A 25,977-nucleotide genomic window follows, 5' to 3' on the forward strand; every position below is an offset into this window, starting at 1 on the left:
ATGCCTTGACTGATAAGGAAGCCCCATCGAATTTGAGACTCAGACTAGACCCAGCGGAAGCTCCCTTCCGTCCCTCATCCTCCATGAAGTCAGCCAAAGCTCTTATCCTGAGAACCAAGCAGGTCTGCTTCTGGCTTGTGTGACTTAATCACAAGGCTAGCCCTGACCTCATCCCCACACCGGTGACCTCAGAGGCTTTCACTCATGATTCATGGCCCACACCCTTAACAGAATAATCCCGGGTGCTAATGCGCTACGCTGGCTGACACTGCAGGGTCCAGAATCCACGATGCCTCCTCTAGAAAGGGCGACATGTGCTGGTCCTCCCAAGCTACCTCTGGGTCTACAGTGTCACATCTACAGATGCATAGACCCCCACACAGGCCCATTTGTTGAGCACTTACTGTGTGCCCCTTGGTTAAACGCGTTATAGCCATTCTCTTATTTTATTCTCCTGAGAGCCAAATGAGGACAATTTTATTGCATCCTTTTTATATATGAGGAAACGGAAGCTCGAAGATCAAGTCAGTCCTCTGAAGTCACACAACTCACAAGCGGCAGAGCTGGGATTAGTGCCCAGACGTGTCTGACTCCAAATCCCAAGTTTGTCGCCTCTGTGCTCTGCAGTGTCCTCTGTCACACCGTCTTCCCTTGCTGAGGTACAGCACTGCATGCCCACATGAAGACCGGGCAGGCAGGACTGGAGGCAGCTGGAACTGGTCCAGGCCTAGCCTCGTTCTTCCATCTGCTCATGCGCCTGGCAGACATTGATAACTACTGGGGGTCAGGTGCTGCGAAACAGCGCAGAGGTCCCGCCCTAAGCTTGTGGACTTTGAAGACAAACAAGGACCTATTTCCGAGGCTGCTCTGTCTGAGGCCTATGTGTGTTCACTTTTGCCTCCAGAGGGCATCTTTACCCAGAGCTTTAGGGTGGGGTCACGTTGGGGTCAAGTTGGCTCTTGAGACCTGGATCATGAAAAGTCCAGAGCAGAGGGCCGAGGGCCACCGTTGTTGATCCCGTGCTAGATAGTCATCCCAGGGGACCTTCAAACAGTGGAGTGATCCAGACCTCTCCCTTCCACCTGTCTGGAATTGCTTTTTGGCTACAGCTTGAATGACTCACTAGTAGCAATCTTTCTGGAGCCCTTATAATTCAAGGGAAAGTATTCGGGGTTTCTTCAGTTACTGGCTTAACCTGATGTAGAAGTGCTGGAAGGCCCTGGACGAGTTCTGCTTAATGGGCCCAAACACCCACTAACACTCCCCATACAGTTAATAATATAGCCTTCCTTCTCATGGGGAACCAATGGGGTTAGACAATGGTGACTGACCCTTGTGCTTAAGTCACACCAAGTCTGTGTGCACCCTTCCGGAAGACTGTACTTCTCGCAACAAATGGAACATGAAGTGGGTGCAACATTTCTCTAATAATCTCTCTGCGTCCAGAAATTATATTCGCTTGTACTTTAAGTATTCTTGTTAAGGATAGGGAAAGCCTGCCCACTGGGACTGCCCACCTCAAACAGAGGAGTACTCCAATTTCTTCCCCAGGGGAGGTAACCAGAGAGCTGGATGGTGCTCACGGGACTTGGCCAAGAGCTGCAGGCAAATGACTTCTGTCTTCACCCACTATGACCGGCGGGCCACTCCAGCTGGGGGGTCCTACACTATTCAAACTTCTAGAACAACCCCACCTTTGGTAAAGAGCTGTGAAACAATGCAGGTCATGTCTGAATGTTGCTCAGCAGTGCTTTCCATAGAGAATAAAAGGAAACAAAGATTATTCCTTTGACTAGTCTCTAGCTCTTGATGTCCTAAAATATCCATCTCATTCCTTTATAAAAAGAATGTAGGTCAGCCTAGCCCAGAGAAGGTGCACCCCTGATATTGGCAAGACCCTAAACACAGGCCTTTGAGTAGGGTACACTCCTGTTGGTCAAGTGCATTATGTTCACTGATGGGGAGGGGGCACTATGAATTCTGTAGGGTGACAGGTTTTTAGTTTTATTAGCTTTATTCCTTTTGTGTACCAATGGTTTTCTACTGCAGTGGTTTATGGCAAGCTGCCCCAAATGGTCTTTTCCCCTAAAATCTGCTCATCCTCTGCCTACTTGATGCTACCCATATACAGTTCCCCACTCAAGTCTTGCCTCCTCCAGGAAGTCTGCTATGACTTGTAACCTAAGTATTTTCCCAGCCTTTGTAGGGTGCTCCTTCCAAACCTTGGTCACATAGCACTAATGGCCTGATATGACTTCAAAAGAGGATAGCAATAGTCACCTGGGAAAAAATGCCCTTTGCCCATTAGATGAGAAAGAAAATGGAAAATTGAAACTGCCAAGTGACATTTTAAGGACAGCTCAACTGTCAAAGGTGAGCTTTCCTGGAAACTACTCAATGTATACAACTGTAGCTTAGCGTTCTTGTGCAAAGTGGCAATATACTGCTGATATTTCTTTTTCCTCTCTACCAGCTATGAAAAAAAAAATTGTATATGATGGTACAGCCTTTCTGGGGAACAAATCTACTTCCAAAATGTATCCCAAGGAATTAACTACAGCTGTACACAAAGATGTCCATTGCTATATTAATATAACAGGAAAAAAAAGTAGGGACGTGTAAGTAAATTGTGTTACATCCATTGGAGGAATACTAAGGAGTCATTAAAAACCATGTATAATAATGGGGCTGGCCCCGTGGCCGAGTGGTTAAGTTCGCGCGCTCCGCTGCAGGCGGCCCAGTGTTTCATTGGTTCAAATCCTGGGCGCGGACATGGCACTGCTCGTCAAACCAGACTGAGGCAGCGTCCCACATGCCACAACTAGAAGGACCTATAACGGAGAATATACAACTATGTACCGGGAGGCTTTGGGGAGAAAAAGGAAAAAAATAAAACCTTTAAAAAAAAAAAAAACCATGTATAATAATATCTAAAAGTATGGCAAAATATTCACAATATATTGTTAAATGAAAAATGTTATGTAACATAAACGGTGTCATCCCAATTTTGCACATGAAAGAAGTTTATGGCATAAATGCAATGAAAATTACAAAGCAAATGATTATCCCTGGCTTTTCTTTATTCTCCAAGTTTTCTCCAAGAATATGTATTTTCTTCTTGTCATTTTAACTAAAAAAGGAAGTTACTTAAAAAAAAGATAAAATAAATAAGTGTAGTAAGAATTTGAGAAGAGAGAGACTGTGTAATTGAACATTAATATAGCTTTCTACAGCTAAGGAAAAATGGAAAGTTTTCACGTTTCATAGTCATTGTGGGATAAATGTTTATCTTCTGAAGAACACTTTTCTTTATCCTTACAGTAAACTTTCAAGTTAAGCTTCTCTAACGTGAAAACATTTTTACGCTGTAAACTATTGTAAGGGGTAAAAAGCGGGGAAGATGATTTAGAAGTACTGTCTATACTGGGTGTCTGTTGTTTTTACTATGCAGCATACATGTAACTTTCTTCTGGCACCTGCACCCTGATTTTCCTCTCTGGACCCACCCCTACCCTCACTCTCATGAAGACCATGTGCAAAGGGAGACATGACAGACCCCTAATTCCAGGGACAGGCATTAACTCAGGCCTGACCAATTTAGCATCACAGTCCCCAGCCTATAGTGATTGCTTAAGGGATAAACTTTGACCTAATCATAGCCGATGAAATGCAATAAAACTTTTATGGGACTGCTAACAGAAAAACACGTGATCTTTTCTATTGGACTTAAATCCGGGAGGACAAAAGGCTGATGCTGTTAGACACCTTCTTGCCACCACATAGAGTCTGAAGATGAAGCCAAAATAGGGAGAACTAGTGTCAAGAAAGAGAGTGAGATTTAGACCTAGCGTTGAGCCCCTGGATCAAACTACACCTGAAGCTCTGTCTATCCCTGTACTTTTTAGTTGCATAAGCCAATAAATTCCCTTTTTATGCTTAAGCCAGGATTGGTTGAGTTGTGTTACTTGTATCCAAAATCTTCCCCTAGAATATCATTGTCAAAAAATAAAATGTGCACAGACAAGATGCTTGTAAATTATCAAGACCTCCATGTTGTCCAAAATAACATTCTTTGGACCTCTTTTGTCCTGAAACATGATTACAGCATGGGATGTCTGCCAGAAGACATCCCCAAAGCAATGATACTGCTATATTTAGACTTGGTCCATCATTTGATGGACCAAAATGTATGCCTAGGAGGAGGACAGCACAGTGGGCACTTTTGTATAGCAATTGCCACAATAGAAGTGACTCTGAGCAGAGTTTGTCAATGGGAAGCAGGAAGGCCTACGAAGGACCAGGCACAGTGATGCATTTGATGTGCTGACTGAGAAAGCAAGGAGCATGAGAACAGCTCCAGAAAATCTGAGGGACCCGCACCGACACATGGCTTCAAGTAGATGTATGTCCCTGTGAGATAATAGAAAATATCTGTGCTGGCCCCTGCCCCTGGTTCCTGGCGCAGAGCTCCTAAAACCCTTGTAATTTCCCAAGTGATAAGAGCACTGGGAGCATCTTTTGTTCTAATGAGGTGACTCTGGGTGGGCTCGTGGACGGGGGCTGGTCACCAGAAAGACCAAGCCATGACTGGAAGCTTGGAATTTTCAGCCCCACCCCACCATTCTCTTGAGAAGGGAGAGGGGCTGAAAATGGAATTAGTGATGGGTCATGTCTACGTGATGAAGCCTCCGCAAAAAGCCCAATAGTATGGGATTCGGAGAGCTCCCAGGTCGGTGAACACGTGCACATACCGGGAGGTGACACACCCCAACTCCAGGGACGGAAGCTCCTGCGCTCGGGACCCTCCCAGACCTCACCCTATGCATCTCTTCATCTGGCTATTCATCTGTTTCCTTTATCATACAATAAACTGGTAAATGTAAGTCAGTGTTTCCCTGAGTTCTATGAGCTGTTCTAGCAAATAATCAAATCCAAGGGGGAGGAGGTCATGGGAACCACTGATTTGTAGCCAAGTTGGACAGAAGTTGTGGGTGACCTGGGGACCTACTGCTTGCGATTGGCATCTGACATGGGGAGCAGTCTTGTGGGACTGAGCCCAACCTCTGGGATCTGATGCTCTCTCCAGGTAGATAGTGTCAGAATTGAGCTAAATTGTAGGACGCCCAGCTGATGTCGCAGACAATTATTGGTGTGGGGAAAAACACCCACACGCTTGGTGACCAGAAGTGAAGTGTTCTGTGTGAGTAGTAAAGGGAAAACACAGAAGGGCAAAACTGGGTTTTTTTCCAATACAGTCCCAAACCCCAGACTTCTTTTTGGAAATGCTGCAGATGCTCCCAAGAGGATATTGTAGTGCAAAGAACACGTGTTTTAAGTCCTACAGGCCTGAATTACAACCCCAGCACTGGCACTTACTGGCTGCGTGATCTTGAGCTATTTCTTAAACTCTCAGCTTTCTTATCTGTGGCATTTAGATAATAATATGTACCTGGTACTAGCTCTACCAGTTGTGCTAGTCATTAGGGAAGCTCACAGGCAGTCCCGTCCTCCCGCCAGGTAGACGCCCCATGCCTCTGGAGGCTGGTGTGTCCTTGTGCTCGGCTTTGGGAAGTGAAACGTGAGCAGAAGTGCCTTGTGTCTGTTGAGGTGGAAGCTTCCAGAAGCAGAGCATGATTTGCTGGGTCCCCTTCTACCTGACGACGTGATTCTAGAGGCAATTTTCAAATTGGATCTCTGTCAGCCTGAGTCACTTGCTGTCTGTATGAGCTAAACTCATCTGCTGAACTGCGCTGCATATAAATCACAAGTGAGAAACAGATTTTGCGTTGTTCCTTATTTCAGTGTAACCAAGCCCATCCTGTTTGCTACACCAGGTTAGACCCTGTCACATACGTGAGTCACTTACAGATACACTGTACGTAATTAAATTATAGAATTTATATGTTTGCTCAAACTTTTGAACCTCTCCATATATGACAATCAGTGTTAAGGGACTTCTAGGACATTAAAAGCAAAATTAGGAAGATTCAAAATAAATTGGATATGGTTAGGAAGGATTGATAACACCCAGGGCCAGGGAAGATGTCGGAGCACAGTGTCATCCCTGCTATGAGGAATGTCGATTGCATAAGTTTTCTGAAGGACAATCTAGCCCTGTCTACAAAAGTTTGACCTACTTTAGAAATTTCCTCTTAGAAAATTATGAGATACTTATGCAAAGAAGTGTGAATAGGATGCTCATTCGTGTACTAGTAAGAGTGAAAGATTGCAAATGACCTAAACGTCTCACGGTAGGAGGCTAGTCACATAAAGCATGGGAAATACATGGAACACTGTGCAGCCGTAAAGAACAGGAGGTCAAGCCATATTTTTGAGTACAAATATATCTGTGATACGTTATTTATAAAAGGCAAAGTAAAACAGCATATACTGTATGAATCTGTTTTTATAAATGTATATTTGCAATACTGAAAGAGCTACCTAAATGTCACTAATGGATCTCTTTCTGTAACAAGCTACAATTGATTTTCACTTTCTTCTTTTTTCCTTCTGAATGCCTCTTTTCTTTTTTCTTTTTTTAAAATTTATTTATTTTTATTTTTTTGGTGGCAAAGATTCACCCTGAACTAACATCTGTGCCAATCTTCCTCTATTTTTTTTTTATTGAGGTCATAACAGTTTATAACATTGTGAAATTTCAGTTGTACACTATTATTTGTCAGTCAACATATAATTGCACCCCTTCACCTCTTGTGCCCACTCCCCAACGCCCTTCCACCTTGGTAACCACTAAACTGTTCTCTTTGTCCATGTGTTTATCTCCCATATATGGGTGAAATCATATGGTGTTTGTCTTTCTCTGCCTGGCTTATTTCATGTAACATAATACCCTCAAGGTCCATCCATGTTGTTGCAAATGGGACGATTTTTGTCTTTTTTATGGCTGAGTAGTATTCCATTGTATATATGTATATATACCACAGCTTCTTTATCCAGTCATCATTCAGTGGGCACTTGGGTTGCTTCTACATCTTGGCTATTGTGAATAATGCGGCAGTGAACATAGGAGTGGATAAGTCTCTTTGAATTGTTGATTTCAAGTTCTTTGGATAAATACTCAGGAGTGGGCTAGTTGAGCCATATGGTATTTCTATTTTTAATTTTTTGAAAAATCTACTGTTTTCCGTAGTGGCTGCACCAGTTTGCATTCCCACCAGCATTGTGTGAGGGTTCCCTTTTCTCCACATCCTCTCCAACATTTGTTATTTTTTCTCTTGGTGATTATAGCCATTTTAACAGGTGTAAGGTGGTATCTTAGTGTAGTTTTCATTTGCATTTCCCTGATGATTAGCAATGTTGAACATCTTTTCGTTTGCCTGTTGGCCATCTGTATATCTTTTTTGGAAAAATGTTCATATCCTCTGCCCATTTTTTGATCAGGTTTTTGCTTTTTTGTTGTTAGTTGTGTGAGTTCTTTATATATTTTGGAGATTAACCCATTGTCAGATACATGATTTACAAATATTTTCTCCCAGTTGGTGGGTTGTCTTTCTGTTTTGATCCTGGTTTCCTTTGCCTTGCAGGAGCTCTTTAGTCTGATGAAGTCCCACTTGTTTATTTTTTCTTTTGTTTCCCTTGTCAGTAGACATGGTATTCGAAAAGAGCCTTTTAAGACTGATTTCAAAGAGTGTACTGCCTCCATTTTCTTCTAGGAGTCTTCTTCCTCTATTTTGTGTGTGAGTCACTGCCCCAGCATGGCTGCTGACAAGTGGTGTAGGTCTGCACCGAAGCAGAGCATGCCAAACTTAACCACTAGGCCACGGGACCAGCCCCTCTTTTCTTTTTCTATAATAAACATATATCGTTAGTTTTTTTCTTTTTTTAAGATTGGCACCTGAGCTAACATCTGTTGCCAATATTTTTCTTCTTCTCCCTAAAGCCCCCCAGTATGTAGTTGTAAATTCTAGTTGTAGGTCCCTCTGGTTGTGCTATGTAGGACACTGCCTCAGCATGGCTTGATGAACAGTGCTAGATCCACACCCAAGATCCAAACCAGCAAAACCCTGGGCCGCTGAAGCAGAGCACGCGAACTCAACCACTCAGCCATGGGGCCAGCCCCCTCATGACTTTTTTAATTAGAAAAAGTAATAAAGCTATTTTTTTTTGGTAGAAAATCGCCACATTTGTTATCCTGGACTTGTGATGGCCCTTACATTGCACATTTCTCTGTTATTTCTTAAGTAATCTTTGATAAGAATAAAATGGAAATATTAAGGCATTACCTAGATCTGTTAACAACAAAGTGTCCCAGTACTTATTCCCTCAAATGGATGAACCAATCTCTTTCTCTACATAGTTTCAGAATGTTCTGGCAGTCTCATTAGTTCACCCTCTGGGTGCACCAAAAACTGCTCCTTTGTCGTAACTGGACTTTACAACTATCAGCTGGGAAAGTGCTTGGCTTTGACGTAGACTGTCCTTAGAAACATAGATCACAGTTGGGATATCACAAAGATTTTGTTGCTCTTTTATAATGGGAAGACCTCTGATAGAAATGTGGGGAATGACTAGAGGAGGTAGGTTAAGAGAAATGGTTTTAGGGCAGAGAAATGGGGTCTGTTACTTTCCTCCTTGTGATGAAATGAACTGAACTCAACACAAGCAGTGTTATCATTTCTCAGTTCAGTCCCATGGAATGGATGTACATTATTTGGGGGAAGATCTTTTATTTATTTATTCTTTATCTATTTTTTTATTGATTGGTTTCTTAGCTTTTCCCACTGCAACCTTAGATGTCAGCTTTCTTGACTCTGCTTCTTTAATTACCATGGCTCCATCTGCTTTTCTTTCTTTCTTTTTTTTTTTTTTTTTTTTTTGCTGAGGAAGATTTAACCCTGACCTAACATCTGTGCCAATCTTCCTCTATTTTGTATGTGGGTTGCCACCACAGCATGGCCGCTGATGAGTGGTGTAGGTCTGTGTCCAGGAACCAAACCCAGGCTGCCAAAGCAGAGCACTCTGAACTTAACCACTAGGCCACGAGGCTGGCCCTCTTTCTTTTTTTTAAATTAAGGTATAATTGATATATACCCTTATGTTAGTTTCAAGCATACAACATAGTGACTTGATATTTGTATACATTTTGATCATCACAATAAGTCATTAACATCATCAGCATATATAGTTTCAATTTTTTTCTTGTGATGAGGATTTCTACTCTCTTGGCCAACTTTTTACATATCCTTTTTTTTTTAAAGATTGCACCTGAGCTAACAACTGTTACCAATCTTCTTTTTTTTTTTTCTGCTTTTTTCTCCCAAGTCCCCCGAGTACATAGTTGTATATTTTAGTTGTGGGTCCTTCTAGTTGTGGCATGTGGGATGCTGCCTCAGCATGGCCTGATGAGTGGTGCCATGTCCACGCCCAGGATTCGAACCGACGAAACCCTGGGCCGCCAAAGCCGAGCGCATGAACTTAACCACTCGGCCACAGGGCCAGCCCCCACATATCCTTTCTTATATCATTTTTGTCTTCAATAGCTACCTATTGGGGTAAATATTATCATTATCTCCATGTCGCAGGTGGGGAAACTGAGGCATGAAGCAGCAAGAGGACCTGCTCCTGGTCACATGGGTTGAGAGTCAAATCTAAATCATCTGACCCCCATTTCCATATTCCTTCTGTGTCACCATAATTTCTTTGTTTTTCTTCTTTTTTCTATATGCTAATTGACCCTTTGCAGCAGCGATCAGGAGGCCGTCTGTAAACTGTGGCCGTGGACACTGGACAGAATCAGAGTTCTGTCAAAAGAGTCGTTTAAAATGATTGTAACCAAAGAATCCCAAAAGCGAATCAACTATATGAAGCCCTGAGAAAAGACCATTTTTAAAGGTTGTTCAGCCTGGAACGTAGAGAAAAAGGAGTCAAGCAGCCAAAATGTGTCACTGTGTCCACAGCTGCTCTATCCGTAGGACAGCCGCTAGCCACATGGAGCTGCTGAGCACCTGAAATAAGGTTAATCCACACTGTGATGCTCTGTAAGTTTAGTATAAACACTGCAATTCAAAGACTCAGTATGAAATAAAAAAGAACATAAACTATCTCAATAATTTTAACATACATTATGTGTTGAAATGATATTTCGGATATGTTGAGTTAAATAAAACGCACTATTTGGATTAACTTCACCTGCTGCCTTTTACTTTTTCAATGTGGCTACTAGAAAACTTAAAATTGCATATGTGGCTCATATTGTATTTCCATTGGACGGTGCTGGGCTAAATTATTGTCCAGAGGAAAGATTGTCAGCTCTTGCATAATTTGTCTAAACCAATTCATCCAGAATTCATATTCTCCAAATGTATCATGTTTTACATCTGATAGAATGGTCTGCAACACTTCTGAAAAGTTTGACCTTTTTTTCCTATTTGCCCATTTTTGAGCACTCCCAGGATATTTTTAAGCCAATTTATCCAAGGCTACTTCTATCTCAGTGTTAGCTAACACTAATCAGAAGGTGAGAATATTTGGAGAAAGTTAGACATATTCAGAAAAAGGGAAACTTACTCCCCGTGACTAGAGAAACAACATAGCATTTCACACCTCTCCGCTAACCTCTTGTCTTTCTTTTCAATGAAGAGGAAAAAGGCAGGTGCGGAGAATCAGAAGAGCAAATCAGGCCTCTCTTCTGGGTAAAACTGAAGCAAGCAATCAGATCCTCTCCATGGATTTCATACCAACATAAATTCTAGATGGATTAAAGAGATGTTTTCTAAACCATAAGAAAAACTAGAAGAATATTAAATGTATTATGTAGTGAACCACAGGGACAGGAGGATTCTTAAAGAAACAAAAAAGAAGGGGGAAAAAAGGATGGATAGGATATACAAATTTAAAACATCTAGACATAAAAAAGTATAGAAACAAGAGACGAGAAAATAATTATAGCAAATATCACAAACGTTAAACTTTTTAAAATATATAGATCTTAGACAAATTGACTTAAAAAATACTTTGACCCCCAAAAGTAAAAGGCCTGATTCAAAGAAGAATGATTATATGATTATAACTAGCAAATAAGCTTATGAAAAAATATTTACTCTCCCTTGTAAATAAATGAATGCAAATTAAAACAAAAGAAAATTATCTATTCCACCTACCCAATTGGAAAGACATTATTGCGATTGTTGTTTTATTTGGTGCTGATGAGAATGTAAAATGGTAACTAACATATCTGATGGTTCTGAAAAGTTGTATAAGCCCTTTGAAAAACATTTGCTGTAAAAAGACTTTGATGAGATAATTCCACATCTGGGAATCTATCCTAAGGAAAAACAAAACACAAACAGAAAAATCCTTATGAGAAAAAATGCTTGTTGCAGAGTTGTTTGTAATAGTAAAAAAAACTTAGTTTCCAAAACAATAAGGAAAGGCTTAAATAAAAGACGGTATGTCTCCTGAATGGAATATTACATAGTCAACAAAAATGCTTGCTCAGATTATGCACTAACATGGAAAATAGACTATGATATAATATTTCATGAAAAACCAGAATTTCAAGTTGTATACACAGTATGATTATAACTACGTAAAAAATTGCTCATTTATGGAGCCGGCCCCGTGGCCAAATAGTTAAGTTCACGCACTCCGCTTTGGGGGCCCAGGGTTTCACCGGTTCAGATCCTGGGCATGGACATGGCACGATTCATTAGGCCACACTGAGGCAGCACCCCACATGCCACAACTAGAAGGACCCACAACTGAAAAAATATATAACTATATATTGGGGTATTTGAGGAGAAAAAGCAGAAAAAAAATTGTTCATTTAAAAAAAGATGAAAGTAGATGTGCATTATGTTTACCTTTCAGTAGTTGAACCATGAATTATATTTTTCTTCTCTCTGTTTTGGTGAACTGTATTTTATTGATACCCTGATGAAGGAGTATTACGGTAGGCCAAACAGTCTAAAGGAGTATTGTTGCAGACTCCCCAAAGACATCCATATCCTAATGCCCAGAACCTGTGAATATGTTCCCTCACACACTGAAAGGGACTTTTCAGATGTGATTAAATTAAGGACCGCAAGACTACAGAGCTTTTCCCGGATTATCTGGCCCAATGGAATCACAAGGGTCCTTCTAAGAGGAAGGGAGGAGGGTCAGAGAAAGAAGGGGGTGTGATGACAGAGCAGGGCTTGTAGTCAGAGACAGATTTGAAGATGCTACACTGCTGGCTTTAAAGATAGAGGAAGGGACAGGGAGTCAAAGAACGTGGGTGACCCTTGGAAACCGGAAAAGGCAAGAAAACAGATTTTCCCGGGGAGCCTCCAGAAGAAGCGCAGCCTTGCTGACATCTTGGTTTCAGGACCTCTGACCTCCAGAAATGAAGGTCATAAATTTGTGTTGTCTTAAGCCACTAAGTTGTAGTCATTATTTATAGCAGCGACAGGAAGCAAAGACAAATCTATATCATTTTTATGATGGAAACAAACTTTATTTGGTTAAAACTGGCTTTATTTGGTTAAAAAAAGCTTTAAAAATAATGTGTGGCTTCATATTTGTAGTCCAGTGTTGCTCCATCACTTAAATGTCACAAACTACAAAGTGCAATAGAGCTTAATATGTTTCTGATGAACATGTCCCATCTTTTCACTCTCCCTGTCAACACAGAAATGCCTCACCACAGAGCAATAAACACAGGATTTGGGGTAATTTGCTTAATAATGAAATCTAGTACACAAATGTCTGTGAAGCAGACGGCAAGCAGCAGGAAGGAGAAGCTGGGAAAAAAAGGATGCAGTTGATGAATCATAAATAAGACACCCCCTGAGTTGAGCAACCCCAGATTTACGCAAATTCAACACGGCAAGAAAATTTCCAAAAGACACATACTACCATTTTAAAGAAGAAGAAAAGTATAAGATGGTTAATGGGTGTGGAAATACAGAACGACTCTCATTATCTCCTCACTTGCTTCCAGCCTGTTTTCCCTCCAGTCGAGGCTCTTGTCCCGTTCCAGACTCCTGGTTTGGTTTCAAGTTGACAGTCCTGCTCCTGCTGCTTTGGTCTCAGTGTTTCAAGTCACCTGGAGTGTCTGGCTCCCAGCCTTCAGCCCCCCCCAACATCCCTTCACACTCTAGTTTAGATTCACTAGACCCATTTTCTCCATTGAGTTCTGTTTCTGGTCTTAACTAGCTCACCTCTGAAGACCCAGCCTCCAGTCTTGGATCTAGGAGATGAAGGGGCAGGCGGCGTGGATGAGGAGGTGGACAACCTCACACCAGTGGGGAAAAATACCTTTGAAATAGGGGTAGAAGAGCAAGAAGGAAGGAGGGAGAGGGGGAGAAAGAGACAAAGGCAGAGACGAAGGGAGGAAGGCAAGGAAGGATGAAAGGAAGGCTAGAAGGAGGAAAGAAAGAAGCGGGAAAGGCAGGAGGGAAGGAAGGAAGAGGAGGGGGGAGGAAGAGAGGAAGCAAGGAGAGAGAAAGAGAAGAGAAAAGGAAAAGAGAGGACAGAACACTACATCATGAAACAGTCAACAGTCGCCGGAGAGGAAAATACTCGGAAAGCTGTGGGAACCATTCCATCATACAGGAAATGTTTTCACAAATCCTTATTTGAGGTAAACGGCTTATTAGCTGACTTGGCTTATGGATGAACTGGTTATAGCGACTTGGCCTATTTTCCAAGCGTGCCCTAGCACACGCACAGATGTACACCATGTGGCAGGTTCGGCAAATTCTCAAAGTGGAGAAAGTGCCCCCAGCCATCCTAGCGTGAAGACAGTCTGCTCAGATCCCCTCATTATCTGGTGCTATCTGCACTCCCCAAGCAGCTATCTCATTATAATTTGGCTTCCCACATAGATTTTCCTACCGGGAGAGGACAGGCTGACCTGTGAGCAGGAGTGTTCTGGTCCCATTGGCAGTTACCTTGAATGGAAATTAATAAAGCAGCATTCTCTTGGGATTTTGATTTGCATGTCCATTCTCCAGAATCTAAAAAATGTTACTGCACAAAAAAAGTAATCTTAGTGTCTTAGTGACAGCAATTTGATGAAACCCACTTTACCCAGCAGTAACACGATGCAGGCATTTCTTGTGAGGGGGCAGTGGCGTGTCTCAGAACTCAAGGGCAGTTAACACAGGACCAGAAGCCAGAAGGCAATGGAGAGGGAAGCCTCTGCCCTCCCCCCTTGCTCTGCCCTCACGCTCCTGACACCCCCTCTTTCCCACACTCGAAGGCACTCATTTCTGTTTTTCTCCTCACACTTGCTTCATTTTTCTCTCTCCACGGGTCAGCTTTCTCAGCTTCGCAGACGCGCAGCTGAAGAAGGCTACTTCTCACCTGCCTCAGTGCCAGCAGCCAGACAGACAGCATCTGTGAGTCCCAACTCTAAACTCTCACAAAAGGAATCTGATTGGCCCAATTTGGGTCAGGCATCCAGCCGGATCAAATTCTCTATGACAGGTGGCGGGAGTGGGGAGCGAGAGGACAGGGTCAGGCCTAGCTTCACAAAATGGAGAACCATGCCCAGAAGGAGAAGGAAGATTATGGACAGGGCAAGCATCCCCCAAAGGCCACAGGTCCACAAACTCTGCGAGTCAGCGGTGTTTCAGAATTCGGAATTTTTTATGTTCTAGAATACGGTCATGTACCTCACACAACATCACACCCCCAGCAGAGTCTAAAGCAGCTTCCCATAATCAAGTTTATCAATAGTTCTATGCTGAAAATATGAAGATTCATACAAAATAGGAAATAGGGATTATAAACACCTTCATGTGAGTTCAGGTTTTGCCTCCAAGAGAGTTATGAAAACGCTTTGGTTTTCAGAGCTTCTGGACTTCAAAGTTGCAGATGAAAGGTTTAGACTATAGTAATCTGGGGTTACAAAGCTGAGGACCGGACCATAATGGCATCAAGGCATATCCTCATGGAGGCTCCCTAGGTCCTTTCTCCTCCAAGTGTGGTCTCTGGACCAGCCCCACCAACTCACCTGGGAGCTTGTTAGTATTGCTGAGCCTCAGGCCCCGTCCCAGAAAGACCGCATTGGAATTGGCATTTTAAAAAGATACCCAGAGTCTTAATGCATTCGGGCAGCTATAACAAAATGCCATAGACTGGGTGGCTTATACACAACAGAACTTTATCTCTCACAGTTCTGGAGGCAGGGAAGGCCCAGATCAAGGCACCAGTAGATTTGGTGTCTGATGAGAGCCCGCTTCCTGGTTCAAAGACGGCCGTCTTTCTTCTGTGTCCTCACATGCTGAAAGGGGTTAGGGAGCTCTATGGGGTCTCTTTTATAGGGACATTAATACCATTCATGAGGGCTCCACTCTCATGACCTAAGCAACTCCCAAAGGCATCACCTCCTAATACTATCGCCTTGCAGGGTAGGATTTCCACATGTGAATTTTGGGGGAACACAAACATTCACTCCATAGCACCCAGGCATCTCGTATGGATGTTCAAATCTGAGGAGCCCTGCTCCGCATGGCAGTCAGCCTCCCTGAGTCACCAGTCCTTGCATTCGTGCACGTGAACCGCAACTCATTTACATACAATCATCCGTTCCTATGTGTTTTTTGAAAACAACTCTATAGAAATATGTGTATCCATTTTTGAAATTATCACACCAGAATTTTTACAATAACAAAGAAGAAACCAGCTTAACTCCAAATCTGTGCCATCCCACTCACCACTCTGCTCAACGGATGCATGGTCTCTCTCACTGCCACCCAGCAGTGCTTAGTGAACACTTCTTCCTGCACTGGCGTTTAAGCTTGTACCTCAGGGTAGGGGCTCCTTGTTAGGAAACTGTATCTATCAGAGAATATTTGTATAATCCTTCATGAAAATGGATCATATATGACATAAAGCAGCTGGAGCTATAATTAAGAAATTATTCAATAAAGGGTACAAACGAGTGAAACACAGAGGAATAGCCAGAGCATTAGTTCCCTTGGCTGCTTGCACAGAGAACAGAATTTTCTAGAAAGGCATACAATACAGGGCCCATATCCCAAATGTTTTTACAATATGGTAATAGCCTTTTCACTTAACATCTTTTACCTTGCAAGCTGTTGTTTCAGAATTCATAAGGGCAATAAGAAAGGAATAAATAGGATTTTCTCAAACAATAAATGTATTCATTGAATTTACTTTTAGGTTCTTTGGGAGTAGAAGAAACCTCCAAAATTCCAAACAAAATTAAAAAGTTATGAACATAGAGGGGCCAGCCCAGTGGCGCAGCAGTTAAGACGGTTCAGATCCCGGGTGCGGACGTGGCACCGCTTGGCACGCCATGGTGTGGTAAGTGTCCCATGTATAAAGTAGAGGAGGATGGGCACGGATGTTAGCTCAGGGCCAGGCTTCCTCAGCAAAAAAGAGGAGGACTGGCAGTAGTTAGCTCAGGGCTAATCTTCCTCAAGAAAAACAAAAAGTTATGAACATAGAAGTAGCTCTCAGACTATAACTCCTTCCTGCCTGCCAGAAGCAGCAAGAAGAAAATAACTAAAAGGTCAAAACAGTGATCTTGGCAGCTTTTAGGAAAATTCAGTCATGATGGAGAAACTGAGAATCTGCTAAAAGCAAGTGACTCTTGAGCAAACCACTCTGAATGAGTGGTAACTGAGCTGGCAACAACAATCAGAAGTATCCCGTTGGATGCTTCTCTACCCAGAGTTCCCCACTGTAGACTGTGTTTTTGCCCCACCACGAGGTCACGTCCGCATGGCTGCCCTCAAACCAGAGCCTCATTTGGTTCCTCAGGCTAACCCCCATGCCTCACATCTCCATTGGTCTTGTCACTCGAACGTCAATTAGCTCTCCTTCCACTTCTCTTCTGACCAGAACCCCCACCCCATTCCCACCCATTTCACTTGGGTCTCTGGGTGCCTGCAGCAAACTCCCACTCCTCAATCTCTAAAGAATGTTCCTCTGTTTTCTCCTTGAGCTAAAAATGATATCCTCCCTGTTATGGGTGGAATTTGTCCCCTCAAAAAGGTATGCTGAAGTCCTCATCCCCTGGACCTCAGAATGTGACCTTATTTGGAAATAGGGTCATTACAGATGGAGTTATTAAGACTAGGTCATACTGGAGTCAGCTGGCCCCTAATCCTACATGACGGTGCCCTTATAAGAAGACAGTCACGTGAAGACAGAGACACAGAGAACACCAGGCAACAGTGGAGGATTGGAGAGATGCATCTGCAAGCCAAGAATGCCGAGATGGCTGTCAAACCACCAGGAGCGGGGAGAGGCATGAAAGGATTCTCTCCTATGGGTTTCAGAGAGAGCATGGCCCTCCAGACACCTTGATTTCAGGATTCTAGCCTCTAGAACTGTGAGTCAATAAACTCCTGTTGTCTTAAACCACCCAGTTTGGTACAGTGTTTGTTATTTTACTGCAGAGAAGTTCCACGGCTTCCATTAGTCTTTCGAAGCAGTCTGTGACCCCATGAAGGGTAAGGATTAACGTTCTGGCAATTCTGAACTATTTTTAGTTTCCCATGCCTTTTTTAGGCTCATAACATTTCCTCTGCTGAGATTTCTTTTATAAATTCACTGTATTGAATGTCTACCATGTGCTAGGAATACCACAGCGGACAAGCCAAGAGGGCTTCTCTCAGCATATGGCATCTGGCCTTTGCTCATCCTTCAAGTCTTAACTCAGCCTCATTTCCTCCAGGAAGGCTAAGGTATGCCGTTCTTTTTTGACCCCTTAACACCTAGTACTTATCTCTGCCATTTTACAGCGAAAGTATCTGTTTACGTGTCTTCTTCCCCACTATGAGCAGCACATGAGCTCAAGCCAACTTGGTACTCCCAGAGCCTAATACAGCAACTATGTACAATAATGGTTCAATAAACATTTGTTGAATTGAAAAAAGAAAGAAAAAGTTCAAAACTTGTTTTTTTCCCCTATGAAATGCTAACAATGATCCATTCCCTACTGATTTCACGAGACTGTTGGGAACATTGCAACAGGATAGAGACTATTGTAAGACTCTATTCAGAATCAAGAGGAATTACACACTTAGGCAATTTATCCTCCTACTAAACTCAAAGATCGGCATCATGTGAGTAGCTGCAAAATGAGCCTTATCCTTGGGACCTGATATTGAAAAAGAATCCCCTGTTTTCTCATGATACAGACCCAGGAACAGAGTCTAGGATTCTGCAGAGTGTGTCCCTCCAGCTCTGCGGAGCAAGACCTTTGGAGACATGACCTCTACTTTCTCTTACTTCTCACCTGCTCCAAAAGCTTCATCCTCCACAGCAGGTGACAATGTTCTTTAAAGGCATAGTGCCATAATCTTTAAAACATAATCAAGGTGCTTTCCTTTCTGCATTTCCTTGTACTCTGTTTCTCCCCAGTGAGAATGGTACATCACCACAGGGAAGATTAGGATTCTTACATCTGGAATACAAAGAGAAAGCCTTCAAAATGGGTGGATGAAATCATTCAGTAGTAATGGCTGTGGGGAAAAAATGCACTTTGCTAAAGGCAAGCTTTTTGAGAGAAAAAAAGGAGAAAGAGAAATTGTTAAAATTCAAAGGGCAAACCCTTAAGGGAATAAGGCATGATGTTTGTCCATTAAAAAAAAAAAGTTAGCCAATGAAGTAACAGAAAAAGAACTCAAGAACTCAATCCCATTCACAATCGCAACGAAAAGAATAAAATACCTTGGGATAAATTTAACCAAGGAAGTGAAAGATTTATACAATGAAAACTACAAGACTTTCTTGAAAGAAATTGACGACGACATAAAGAGATAGAAAGACATTCCATGGACATGGATTGGAAGAATAAACATAGTTAAAATGTCCATACTACCTAAAGCAATCTACAGATTCAACGCTATCCCCATCAGAATCCCAAGGACATTCTTTACAGAAATTGAATAAAGAATCCTAAAATTCATATGGGGCAAGAAAAGACCCCAAATTGCTAAAGCAATCCTGAGAAAGAAGAACAAAGCTGGAGGCATCACAATCCCCAATTTCAAAACATACTACAAAGCTACAGTGATCAAAACAGCATGGTACTGGTACAAAAACAGGTGCACAGATAAATGGAACAGAATTGAAAGCCCAGAGGTAAAACCACACATCTATGGACAGCTAATCTTCGACAAAGGAGCGGAGGGCCTACACTGGAGAAAAGAAAGTCTCTTTAACAAATGGTGCTGGGAAAACTGGACAGCCACATGCAAAAGATTGAAAATTGACCATTCTTTTTCACCACACACCAAAATAAACTCAAAATGGATCAAAGACCTAAAGATTAGGCCTGAAACAATAAGTCTTCTAGAAGAGAATATCGGCAGCACACTCTTTGACATCAGTTTCAAAAGAATCTTTTCGGACACTATAACTCCTCAGTTGAGGGAAACAATAGACAGAATAAACAAATGGGACTTCATCAGACTAAAGAGCTTCTTCAAGGCAAGGGAAAACAGGATTGAAACAAAAAAACAGCCCACTAATTGGGAAAAAATATTTACAAGCCACTTATGTGACAAAGGGTTAATCTCCATAATATACAAAGAACTCACACAGCTTAACAACAAAAAAACAAACAACCCGATCAAAAAATGGGCAGAGGACATGAACAGACATTTCTCCAAAGAAGATATAAGTATGGCCAATAGACACATGAAAAGATGTTCATCATCGCTAATCATCAGGGAAATGCAAATCAAAACTACACTAAGGTATCACCTTACACCCATTAGATTGGCAAAAATATCCAAAACCAAGAGTGACAAATGTTGGAGAGGTTGTGGAGAAAAAGGAACCCTCATACACTGTTGGTGGGAATGCAAACTAGTGCAGCCACTATGAAAAACAGTATGGAGATTTCTCAAAAAGTTAAAAATAGAAATACCTTATGACCCAGCCATCCCACTACTGGGTATCTATCCTAAGAACCTGAAATCAGCAATTCCAAGAGTCCCATGCACCCCTATGTTCATCGCAGCATTATTTACAATAGCCAAGACATGGAACCAACCTAAGTGCCCAGAAACTGATGATTGGATAAAGAAGATATGGTATATATACACAATGGAATACTACTCAGCCATAAAAAAGGACAAAATTGTTCCATTCGCATCAAGATGGATGGACCTCGAGGGTATTATGTTAAGTGAAATAAGCCAGACAGAGAAAGACGAACTCTATATGACTCCACTCATAGGTGGAAGTTAACATATAGACAAGGAGAACTGATCAGTGGTTACCAGGGAAAAGGGGGGGTGGGGAGAGGGCACAAAGGGTGAAGGGGTGTACCCACAACATGACTAACAATAATATACAACTGAAATCTCACAAGGTTGTAATCTATCATAATCTTAATAAAAAAAAAGTTAAAACAAACAAACAAAAAAAGTTAACATCCTACCAAAATTGATAACCAAATATAATCAAGCCTTTAAAATTAATTTCCAGCTTATAGAAGAAAAAAACCCAGACTATATGTAAAAAAAAAAAGTTAAATGACACCAGGAGGAAGTGATCAGACAAATCAGAAAATGAGACATTGCACATGACAACTAGCCTGGCTCCTCAGATGCCAGTGTAAATATATTAAAAAATACATATAGTGGGGGGATTGTTTTAGAATAAGAAAGATTAAAAACCATAACATAAATGCAATGCATGAACTCTGGATCTTTGTTCTAAAGTGTTAATTAAAAAATTCATGTTGGGGACAATTGGAAAAATTTAAATATGTAATTTAAATGAGATGACAGCAAATTATTAATTTTCTTAGGTGTGAGAATGGTATTATTATGTAGAAGAAGGATCTTATTCTTAGGAGATGCATACAGGATACTGAAGTGTTTAGGAATGAAGTCTACAATTTACTTTGAAGTGTTTCATATATAAAACTTTCTATTAAAGTAAATATGGCAAAATGTTAACAAGTTTAATTAAGATAAAGGGCACGCAAAAGTCACGGTTCTGTTCTTTCAACTTTTCTGTATGCTTGAAGATTTCTGTAATAAACAGTTGAAAAAACAGTGTGAAAAGAAAACAAATGAAGATCTAGACTCCCCAACCCCAAGGGGGAAGATCGAGGTGCCATGGGTGAGAGGACAGGGCATGAGAAGGGAAGTCAGGTGGGCCTCCAGGACTGAGGATGAGTCAGCATCAGGAGACTGCCCCACCTGGCCCAAGCGAGCATGTCGCTGGGCAGTGCCAAGGTGCCACATGCCCAGAACTTGGCCAACACTTGTTGCCTGTACTGGTGAGCCCCTTTTGCTGCACTCCTTGTCCTCAAGTGAGGGCATCCCACCAGAAGTTGCCTCTGTAGCCGCCCACGGTCCAACAGGAACAATACCCACCCATGCCTTGATATTTTCTTAGTCCAAGAGACCGACCTTACGAGAAAAATCCTATTTTCAATGGCTCAGGACTTTCATAAGCCTCACCAAAGGGAGGATGGGGATCTGAATAGGTCCTACTCTCCAGAACCTACACTTGGGTAGGACTGAATGGAACCATTTCAAGATTTCTTCTGGGATCAAGAGTAGTTAAAACCAACCCACAGGACATGGAGAAATAAACAACCACTCTTCTGAAGGAAACTAACACAGAATGGCTCAAAAAAAAATTCGTCACTTCTGAGCCAAATCCTTTTCTGTGCCCAGCGGTCTAGGACGCTGATAGATAAAGCAATGGAAAAAGTAGAAACTGCTGACAGTGCAACCGCTCAGAAGTGGAGGCGAATTTGACAAACTTATACACCGAAAAGTTGTATCCCATAGGTTTCAAGGCTCTCTTGCCTCCTGTTTTGTCAATGTCTTTTTGTTTTCTGAAAACGTGACTAAATCCAAAAAACAGACTACAATAAGGGCGATTTCATCTATTCTCAAAGTCCCTGAGTTTTATCAACGAGCCCAAAATAAGAGGTGTATGGCCCCTACATATTCACAATTTGTAGCTCTGCTTAAAACATTTTAAATTAAATCAAATTAATAAATTGGTAATCACCAGAGTAAACCACATCATAATTGTGTTATTAACAAATCAAAACATATGTAACATGAAGGTTCCTGACCCACACCAGCCAACAGGTACAAGTAGGGTTGCATTCGCATTATGATCTGAATCCCATTGGCCCAGCCGCCGATCCGGTCAGCCAACAACTAGTCTCTTACGATGTTCTTCCCCAGGACTTTCCAGGAGTCTTGGGGGCGGGAGGTGGGCAGAGTGGGGGAGATGGGGGGGACTTACGCATAGGTATGAATCCGCTCAGACCTCCCCATGCTGCTGACCTCTGTCCCTGCAAACCAGAGCTGCTAATGTGCTGTCCATCAGGCCTGAAATCTGGAATTCCTGCCTGCTTCTCATCATCACAGTGACTTAACCCGCCACTGTCACTGCGCTGACTTAGCTGAGCAGGATGGAGACCCTCTCTCTGACGCCAGATTGCTGAGACCCTGATGCCCACGATGGTGCCGCTCCGCTCAACAGTCACTGCCACGGGGAAGAGGACAATGGCCTCCTTCATCCCGCTGTAACTTCCCGAGGCAGGTTTGCTTTGAGTCCCAAAGCATTACAGAGTTTAGTCAAACAGGTCTACTTTTTACACCTGGCCCTTCCTCCCAGGTGCTCAGGGGTCTCGACGCTGCTCCCCACAGGTGCTCAGGCCCCACTGCTGGGTCTGACTCACCATGCCAGCCTACATTTTCCCTTTCAGGGAATTCTCCTTAAGGGACCCGACTGCCCTCCTGAAACCTGGCTTCGGTCAGAACCCCCCAAACTATCAGCTGTGATATTATGTGCCTGAAGCCCATTAGCGGATGACGTTTAAATGTTCTTTCTCAGGAGTTCTTCGATCCCCAGGTAAATCATCAGAGACAAACACTTGGGAGGAAGGCTATTGCCCAACAAACGGCACCTGCGAACGTTAACCGCAAGTATACAGCTGTCACTTTACAGCTACAAACAGCACAAACTGAAAAGTGGATATGTCCATTCAGCCTTTTCTTCCTAATTTACAATAGTTTCTGGGAGAAAAATCTTGGGTCTTTTTTTTTAATCTATTGCTTAAAATTTCTGGGAATTTTATCTCTCTGGAAAGCAGCAGACATGACGAACCTTGAGGACATTATGCTGCGTACAAAAAGTCAGACGCAAAAGGACAAGTATTGAAGATTCCACTTACATGGGGCACCTGGAGTAGTCACTCTCAGAGTCGGAAAGTAGAAAAGGGGTCGCCAGGGGCTGGAGGAACGGGAATGGGGAGCCATTGTTTGGTGAGAACAAAGTTTCAGTTTGGGAAAATGAAAAGAGTTCGGGAGATGGATGACGATGATGATCGCAGCACAACAATGTGAATAGACTTGTGACGCTGAACTGTACACCTAAAAATGGTGGAAATGATAAATTTTGTTATGTTATGTATATTTTACCACAATAAAAAATAAGTGAACTTATAGACCACACTTAAAAAAAAACGCAGATCCAAAGGTGTTGTGAACGGAGCAAAGGAGTGGGTCCAGCCTCAGGAAGCCAGAGTGAAGCGTTTGCCTGGGATACTGAAGAAGCCCTACCCACAGACACGGCGAGGTGGAGTGTGAGGAAGGCTGAAGAGAGGAAAAACTGACTTTTTTTTTTTTCACATGGTGTATAGTAGTAATTACCACCCTCGGGAATGTAGCATTTTAGTTTTCAAAGCTCTTCCAGGAGTTTTGTAACTTGCTGTCATAACAAGCCTGGGAGGCGAAGGGTGACTCAGGGTTCAGACTCCAGGGCTACAGAGAGGGGGAAGCCGCTCCCGCCGGGACCCACATCCCATTTGCCAACAAGGAAACTGAAGCTCCCATAGGTGAACTGGCTTGCCCGAAATCCTAGTTACTAACGAGCAAAGCAGAGACTTGACCCCCAGCCTCCTGACTCACTTCCACAACCAAGTATGAATTAAAGCAGAATGAAACTGAAAAAGTCAAAAATAATTCCCTATTGCGTCAAAGAATGAAAGAATCCCTATTCGACATTAACACTCAAAAGACAAAAGAATATAATTTGGGGATATATTTTAAGCTTTAGAAAATCCTCCCACCCCCACCCCTGAGTAGGAAGGTGGGTAAAAACAGAATCTGGGGTGAGAAGTCATGTGACTCATCCATGATGTGGTGGAGAAGAATCCGTAAGCAAACACTGTGCATTTATTTCAAGTCCTGTGTCTCACTCGGCCAGCCTTGGCAGCCACCCCACTGCAATTGCTTCAGGGGCCCTCCTTCGGAGATACGGTCAGAGCCCTATTTTAGGACGACAGAAGTGACCTAAAGCATGTGGCCATTAAGCTAGAATTTAAAAGGACAGACACACGCAAAGGGCAGATTAAGCCATCTGGCTCCCACGGTATGCAGGGGGTTAAGCAACCAGATGTGTGTTCTAAGACTCTCCTGACACAGCACAGCCTTATCCGCAGAGCATCATCTCTGTGTCCTGGCCTGTTCCAGGAAGCAGTCAGTGAAGTTGCCTGCAAGAGAAAGCACGTGGCTTCAGAGGTGAACCAGGGACATCCTCTGAGGTGCCAAGGATTTATCTGAGCAGCCAAACGTACACTGACAGACAGGCCTGTGTGTGCTGGAGAAGCCTGTTCCACGGCTCAGATGAACGATTCACGGCGGAATTCACCCACAAGGGGAAACGAGTTAATGACCAGGGCGTTTCACCTCCTGCCTAGATGCGTCATAAAATCAACTTGTAAAGCCTGGCTCTGAGAATACATTCGCTCACCCAAATGTGGTTCTGTGGGGCTAGGAAACATTTCAAAGAGGGAATACTCACAGAGGAGAAAGTTCTTAGGCTTCCTGTGAGCTCGGAACGGGGCCAGTGGCCTGAGCCTGACAGCTAGTCCAGGCGTGGTCAAATCTGTTAACAAGAAATCCAAAGCTGCCTGTAGCATCTGCTCCACATCTGGGACTGGGACTTCTGACTCATCAGCCTCTCTCTCAGCCCTACATTCTCCTACAGGCCTGAGCATGCAGGCCCCACAGTGCCGAGGCCCCAGCACTCAAATCACCCGTGAGGATTTGGCCTTATCTCCAACAGTGCCTTCCCCGGCCCCATAGACTCATGCCGGCCCACCAGCTCCAGGCCAAGGGCAAACAGCCTAGACCGTCTCAGCCCCCTAGGCTGTGACAGATTCCAGGTCTCCCAGACACTGGTGTCCGTTCTGGCCCTTTAAATTTAGCAGGCCTGCATCCCACCATGCCCACTGGCCCACCAGAGTGAGCCACAGCAGCACCTGTTCCAGGCCAATCCTGTTTACCCCGGACATACTATTTTTGCTCTCACCTCCCTGGTTCTCAGATTCCTGGCTCCATATCCCAGCTGCCGTAGCTGCTTCTGGCCCCTTCGCTTTGGTGACCCTTTGCACTTCCCTTTTTAGACCTCAGCTTCTCACATGTTTCTGACTCAACTTGCTTCTGCACTGCCGGCTTCCCACTTGGTCTCAGGTGAGGACCCATGATTCAGCCCCAGCCCCCGGGGTACCCCCTCAGCTAGGATCACCCCCAGGAAAGGCAGAGGGTGAGGATTTGTTCCCATCGTGCCTGTCCGCTTCTGACCCTCAGCCTTGCTTTGCCCTCCAGGTCCTGATCGGGGCCCCAACTTGGGTCCTGATCTCTGGAGTCCCCCTGTCACCTGGGACAGCTCTGGTCTGGGCTCAGCTTCTGATTTCATGCTGGCGTTGCTGGGGTTACACCAGGCCCATCCCCCATCTATCTCACTGAGATCAGAGTTGGGGAGGCTCCCAGGCCTCTGAGGGTGAGGGAATCTGAGAGAAGGCAACACTGCCTCAGGCGGAGCCCTGACAGGGCGCAGACGCTGGGGAGAGAGTCTCATCTGTCTGGGAACATTTCTGTCTATGGATTTGGGGATTACTTATGAGGAGAGACCCATTGGGGCATCAGGAGGCAAGGCACTTGCCATCTCAGGCCCTCGTTCCCTATTCCTTTAAACTGCGTGTGTGGAGTAGCGGGAAGGTAT

The 25,977-nt window shown here is 43.3% G+C and overlaps 1 protein-coding gene across 8 annotated transcripts in view; it reads right to left on the reverse strand.

Annotated features, from left to right (window-relative positions):
• Positions 1–25,568, reverse strand: part of LOC124225762 (uncharacterized) — a 70,097-nt gene extending 44,529 nt beyond the window's left edge. For 3 of the 8 annotated variants that reach the window (XM_046638413.1, XM_046638414.1, XM_046638412.1), the window contains exons 1-2: positions 24,775–25,161; positions 23,144–23,342 (exon numbers count right to left, since the gene is read on the reverse strand). In XM_046638413.1, the coding sequence (XP_046494369.1) occupies positions 23,144–23,342; positions 24,775–24,970 (395 nt within the window). In that variant the 5' untranslated portion in view covers positions 24,971–25,161. Of the gene's footprint in view, positions 1–23,143; positions 23,343–24,774; positions 25,162–25,284 lie in introns of those variants that run through there. The other 5 variants (XR_006885091.1, XM_046638415.1, XR_006885089.1 and 2 more) reach the window with 4 other exon arrangements.
• Positions 25,569–25,977: the final 409 nt, after the last annotated feature.

This window comes from Equus quagga, chromosome 14 (genome assembly GCF_021613505.1).
Source record: "Equus quagga isolate Etosha38 chromosome 14, UCLA_HA_Equagga_1.0, whole genome shotgun sequence".
In the NCBI taxonomy this organism is placed as follows: domain Eukaryota; kingdom Metazoa; phylum Chordata; class Mammalia; order Perissodactyla; family Equidae; genus Equus; species Equus quagga.